The sequence below is a fragment of the Populus trichocarpa genome, chromosome 17 (assembly GCF_000002775.5).
Source record: "Populus trichocarpa isolate Nisqually-1 chromosome 17, P.trichocarpa_v4.1, whole genome shotgun sequence".
In the NCBI taxonomy this organism is placed as follows: domain Eukaryota; kingdom Viridiplantae; phylum Streptophyta; class Magnoliopsida; order Malpighiales; family Salicaceae; genus Populus; species Populus trichocarpa.
The window spans coordinates 4,974,427-4,981,166 of record NC_037301.2 but is presented as its reverse complement, the minus strand read 5'-3'; the positions used below and the strand labels follow the sequence as shown (position 1 = coordinate 4,981,166).

Below are 6,740 nucleotides of genomic sequence, written 5' to 3'. Positions count from 1 at the left end.
ACACACAAACACATAAATTAAATTAAAAAAAAAAAATCAATGCAACTCTGATCCCATCCTCTCCCCCTCTCTCTATAGCTACAAACAAAACATCTCGCTCTCTGTAATCAAAATTGAAGAAGAAGAAGAAAGAAATGGCGAGTCGATACTGGGCGGTTTCTCTTCCTGTTCAAAACTCAGCTTCTTCCGTATGGAACAATTTGCAAGAACAAATCTCCAAGCACTCCTTTGATACACCTCTCTACAGGGTATTTAGTTTATTTTCTCTTTCTCTTCCTCTGATCTGATTTATTTCAATTCATTTTGGTGATTTATTTCTTTGTCATTCCGCAGTTTAATATCCCTAATCTTCGTGTTGGAACCCTCGATTCACTCCTCTCCCTTAGCGATGATCTCGTCAGGGTAATTTTTGTTTTCTTTTTTATACTATCAGTGATCCTGATTTATGAAATCAATTCTTCTTTTTTACTTATTGATTTTTTTTTCATTTTAATCTGAATTCTGCAATTTACTACTATTTATTATTGAAATGTGAACGAATCGAGATTTAACAATTTGTTTCATTTTGAATTGTGTTTGCTTAATTTTTCAGTTCCGATTTGCATTTTTATATACATGGTAATGTGAAATCAAGATTTAGCACTTTGGTCAATCTCAGACATTGAAATCGGTTTTTTACACTAATTCATATTTTAAATGCCTGATTTTTAAATTATTTTTTTTGGATTGTGGGGTGGTGGTAAGTGATTTGATTTTTCATGTTTTTTTTACTCCTGAATGTATATATATATTTTTTTGGTTGATTGGATGGAATGTGCAGTCAAATAGCTTTATAGAAGGAGTGGCACAGAAGATCAGAAGACAGATCGAGGAATTGCAGAGGGTATCGGGTGTGGAGAGCAATGCTTTGACAGTTGATGGTGTGCCAGTTGACTCATATCTAACCAGGTCAGTTTACTAGTTCAGTAAAATCTTGGTGTGAATTTTGGGATTTCGGGTTTGGTGGTATTGGTGATTTTCTCAGGCTGCATTTTGGCTTTGTGATTTTAGGTTTGTTTGGGATGAAGCTAAATATCCAACAATGTCACCTCTAAAGGAGATTGTGGATAGTATCCATACTCAAGTGGCAAAGATTGAAGATGACCTCAAGGTGATTATTGTTTTCTGGATGATGGAACAATTGGTTCGTTTTCTATGTAGGTAGAGGTGAAATACTAGGGAGTGATGCACCACTTGTCATAAAGTAGATACCTTGTGTTTTGTGTACAGACACATGTTACAATATGTTTTTGCTTATTTTATTTTTTTAATCTTCATTTATTAGTCACTGCTTCTTGAGTTGAATATCACTATCCAACCTAGTTGAGAAGACCTTATAGGCTTTTAAGCTTGTTTATTCATGTATTTTATTCTCTGGCATTTTTGTTGCTACCATTATATGTGACTGTTTGATGCATGTATGGACTTGTACTAGAGTATGAATCATTTTCTGTATCTTACCATCAGATACTGACTGTTGTCTTCTAACAAAACCAACCTTTAAATATAAATATTGGGGTTTCATCAGTGCCTTAATATTAATTGATGAAAAATTAGGTACTTCATGACTCTTGCTTAAATTTTTAAAACCCGACGATAGCTCTAATAGTGAATGGCTTGTGCATCCAGTTGCAAATTTGAACATTTAAGCCTTGTCCTTTGTTTTAGGTTCGTGTTGCTGAGTATAATAATGTACGCAGTCAGCTCAATGCTATCAATCGGAAGCAGAGTGGAAGGTATTGATTTCCTGTGAGTTTTGATCTGGCATATACAACTCTTATTTCTGGCATGACCTGCGTTTTGCTATTCAGCTTAGCTGTTCGTGATCTTTCCAATTTGGTGAAACCAGAGGACATTATTGTCTCTGAAAACCTCGTAACCCTCCTTGCAATTGTTCCCAAGTATTCACAAAAGGACTGGTTGGCAAGCTATGAAACGTTGACTAGCTATGTGGTAAGATTTGTTTCTTTCAGTATATATAAATGCTTTAATCTGTGGTTCCATCTCTGAGGTTTGTTGTATCTAAGAAAGTGATATGTATTGTTACCTGGAAGACTTGTTCACTTAGATTCATGTGAACTGATGAATTTTAGCATGCCATGCTTATTTATTTGTTATCACTTCTCTACTCCAGCTTGATTCATCTAGCTAGTGTCTTTCAGGTTCCTAGGTCCTCAAAAAAGTTATATGAAGACAATGAATATGCTCTTTACACAGTAACACTATTTCATCGTGTGGCAGACAATTTTAGAACAAGTTCACGTGACAAAGGTTTCCAAGTGAGTATTTCTCTATTTGACTTGTTCTAGCTTTACTCAAATTATCCTAAGAGTAACTCTTTTTTTTTTTTTTGCATAATATGTATTGAAAATTGTCGTTGATTTTTTAATATTTGACTTGGTCTAGAATCTCTAATGTGTGTTTATGTTTCTGTTTCTCATGTTAATTAGATTCGCGATATTGAACATAGTTCAGAAGCACAAGAGAATCGGAAGCAAGAGTTAGAGAGAATAGTGCAAGATCAAGAAAGTTTGAGAAGTTCTCTTTTGCAGTGGTGCTATACTAGTTATGGGGAGGTGATTTGTTTCCTTCCTTTCCTTTTTCCTACCTTCAGGGCAATGTAATGCTTGTGTGATTTGGATTGATCAGCCCTTGTGTGTTTGACATTGAGTGTGGTTCGACAAAATTTCTATTTCTAGGATTAGATAACTAGAACTTAAAAGTTTTTGGATTTGGTGTTTTACATTAACGTTGTTTGTGTTTTGCCGATGATTGAGAGATAGGATGGCTGCTCGATAGCTGGAATTACATGTTGAATTGTTGGAAAACCTTGACATGCAACTTAAGCACTATAGTTTGGAATTATGACTTTGTAGAATCAATTGGCGAGGAATTAATTAGGTTTTTCAAGTTAGAGGGATCAACGAGTCTGATGTTGGGAATAAAGCACAATGTTGAGAATTCCAGTGGCTGTCCATAACTGTACATGAGATACTTTCCCGTGGAATTTAATGAGGAAAAGAGGAAGGAGGAAAGCAGAAAGAATAAGAGGGCTTAGAAAATGAGAGAACAGAGTAGTCAGCTTAGCCATTCTTTTATTTCAAACTGGAACGAAATACTCATCTACTTTCTGTCAGATCTATGATACTCATTTACACTGTAGAATTAAATTCCATGGTGAAGAATCACCCTGTTAATAATATTGGCTCTGTCTCTAAAGCTCGTGTCAGGGTTCTTTGTTGGAAGTAGATTGTCATATGCTAACCTTCAACTAATCAAGACATGTGTATCTGCTGGTCAGTTGATTTCTTGCTGATTGACAGACATATTCATGTCTTGATCACTTTGGAATTCAATTCCATGAATTGTTTTCCCTGTGCAGAGCAATTTCTTTTATTTTAACATGTTTGGAGTCTACTGGCTCTAAAACCCTTGTTCTCTTCCAACTAAACTAGCCCATGTGCCAGCGGGTGTAAAATGATTCTCAGAATTGCTGTAGTCTTTGTTGATACTTTTCTTACATATACTTTCTTTATACTGTTGTATATTTTGTTTTTTGTATCTATGTTGAGTACTGTTTCTTATAATAATTTTTTTTTGAACTGCTTTTTTTTCCCTCTTTTTTCTTGTCTTTGGTTGAGTTATCTAAACAAGTTCATGACCTGCAGGTTTTCAGCTCTTGGATGCATTTTTGTGCTGTTCGTGTCTTTGCAGAGAGCATTCTAAGATATGGATTGCCACCATCATTCCTGGTGAATATTCATCTTATGTTTTCCATGAATTTCCTATGAAGCTTTTGTTTTTCCCTAAGCATTGGCTTCCGGGACTATTTCAGGCTTGTGTTTTATCTCCCTCCTTGAAAGGCGAGAAGAAAGTGCGTTCAATTCTCGATGGATTGGGTGACAGTTCCAACAGGCAAGTTTATACTCTTAAGATATTTTATTACATGCATTTGGTGAGTCACTTTGAAGAATGCCAAAAGCTATTGTTTGATGTTTCGATAGATTTCAAGCTTGGACAGCATTCACCTTGTTTGCACTAAAGAAATCAAGGCTATTTCCCTTGAGGACTGCCACATGGCATGAATTTTTGTGAAGATGGCACAGGTCCATGCCAACCACTGATCAAGTGCGGTCTGCCTGACCGGCTACTTGATCAATGGTTGGCGTGAATTTCATGTAATATTTGTGCCACAAATCATTTCCCATTTCCCACCCTACCCCATTTTTTTCCCTTTTTCCAATAGGATTGTACAGTCTGCTTAATGGTTATGATGGGAATAAATCATATATCTCTGGATGGGGGATGGTAGGGAAACATTTGGAGGGCCTATTTACCTTGTATAATATTTTGAGCAGTAGAAAGAAATAGTAGAAAAATTGCATGTGCTGTATTTTCGAGAAGAAAGAGAAATTTTCCAATGCTGTAGCAGTCTTGATTAGCAGATTTTAAGCCCCTCCATAATTCTTCAGAAAAAACTGCGGAGAATCATGTGAAACACAACTTATAAATTATGTTTTCTTCAACAACTTTATTACTTGTGTCGTGGAATTTTCCTCACGTTATATTGCCATCTTCTAAAATTCTTTCCTGGCTTGTACCGTCATTGTTTTAATGCAGCACATACTGGAAATCTGAAGATGAAGTGGTAGGAGGGATGATGGGTTTGGGAGGCGATGCTGATACTCATCCTTATGTGTCCTTCACAATCAATCTTGTCTGAACCACGCGGGTTCCAATTTCTTGCTGGTGGGAAATTCCAAGTCCGAGGATTCCTTTTGATATCAATAAACGGACGGGAATGATGACTGTATATTAGCATTGATATCTCAATTCTTTGGTTTATTTATAATCCGAGCTTGCGAACTCCAGTGGAGTTCTCATGGATCACGAGGGGACTATGCTTGAAGAGGAGATATAATGACGATAGATCTTTATGTTTAACTCCTATATTTTGAAGATGTTACTCGAGTTCATTATATTTGTGGTGATTGGATGATGCACCTTGTCTATGTATCATGATGAAGATGACAACATTTTGTTTCATTTTCCTTTGCCTTTTCCATGGTTCCCTTTCAAACCCAAAAATTTCATCAAGTCGTTTTATGGTTTGGCTTCTTACATGGCAAAGCGTGGTCTGAATCTGGCTTGGACTTTCGGTCTGGCACTGAAAAGGCCGCGGATTAGGCCGGCCTTAATTTAAGAAACTATTAATGATTCAGTTTAAAATTATTACTATTTTTTTTTTTATTACAGCTTACCATATTCTTGATTAGAGTTTTTCCTGTTCTGCTACTGTTACACTTGTAGTTTTTGAAGGATGAGAGCAGTATCTACAAGGAGAATTAAGTATTTTATACTAACGAACTTGCAAAATGAATTTGTTTATTGTTGTTCTTTGAATATGTTGGGAGTCCATTGACGAGAAGGGGTTGAGGAAAGCTTAAACTCGAGGATTTATACATAGACAAGGTGCATAAATAGATTTGTATAGATTTGTTGTTCTTTGTATATGTGAGGAATATAAGTGCAATTGAAATTCTCGAGGATTTATACATTCATAGATATATTGATAAGACCATTTACTCTTTCTTGAAGTTTAATCTCTCTGTGGACTAACCATATAGTCAAGAGAAACCATAAATCAAAATAAAAGAGTTTGCCCACCTATAAGTAAATATTTTATAGTAACCTCATTAGTTCGTATATTTTTCTTGATATATCCATATAATAAATATGAGTATAAACCGAAACATTTAAAACATTCTAGAACTATAAAAATAGTTATTAAATCATTAGCACCACATAAAAACATTCCTCCTCAAATAGTAATTACGAGTTATAGAAACTTAGTCATTTATGTACATTCAACATACTCTACGGATAAAGAAATATAGGGTTGAATATAACGAAACAAGAAATTGAAAATTTTTGTTGAGATTGTTGGTTTGAAATTTTCCTTAAAAGCTAATTATAGGTTCTTTTCTCAATCGAAACAATAGGACCGTTATACACGTTACTAAACTTGTTAAAGAGATAAAATAATGCATATTTTTTTTATCGAAGGTTGAATCGATTACCATCAAAAGAATTAGGTTAAAAACTAGGATATATTATGGGAAAATAAAATTTTCATCGAAGAGAAACAACTGAAAGGGTTTCATAAAAATTCTTGTAGAATTAAGAATGAAGTTTTTATACTGTACATGTCAGATCATGAATTAGTAATTGCATCTAATCTCTAAAAAAAATCTTAATTGTTTTGATTTTTTTTTTTTTTTTTTTAATGGAATATTTATGGAATTACATAAATAGGATCAAACCTTATTCCATGTTATTTATTTCTTTTTTATTTTCAAGCAAGTCTCCGAGAGGTTTTAGTTGATCCATGATTCATGTTTCATCTTTCATTTCCTTTTCATTTGTTTTAAGAAATATAACGATCAATTTCGATTTTTTTTTTCTATTGATTCTTTTCTTATCGAGATGTATGGCTCAATGAGTCTATGTGTCGATATAGATGTTGTTCATGGATTTAAAAAAAGTACAAAAGCTCTATTTCTTATGTCATTTTTTGAGTCTCTTTCTTTTTGTATATGTCATCTCCACTCCTTTTGATAACATCCACTAATTTGAATTTAATTTGAAAATCATATTTCGACCCGGATATTTTTTGAGATGCTCCTGATAACCAACAAATG

The 6,740-nt window shown here is 34.3% G+C and overlaps 1 protein-coding gene across 1 annotated transcript; it reads left to right on the top strand.

Annotated features, from left to right (window-relative positions):
- Nucleotides 1-5,085, top strand: LOC18107118 (V-type proton ATPase subunit C). Its single transcript, XM_006373048.3, has 11 exons — nt 1-248; nt 334-402; nt 821-948; nt 1,051-1,150; nt 1,708-1,775; nt 1,851-1,992; nt 2,202-2,318; nt 2,490-2,615; nt 3,708-3,791; nt 3,875-3,954; nt 4,660-5,085. The coding sequence occupies exons 1-11, from the start codon at nt 135-137 to the stop codon at nt 4,760-4,762; spliced, it is 1,131 nt and encodes a 376-aa protein (XP_006373110.1). The 5' UTR covers nt 1-134; the 3' UTR covers nt 4,763-5,085.
- The last annotated feature ends 1,655 nt before the right edge of the window (nt 5,086-6,740 follow it).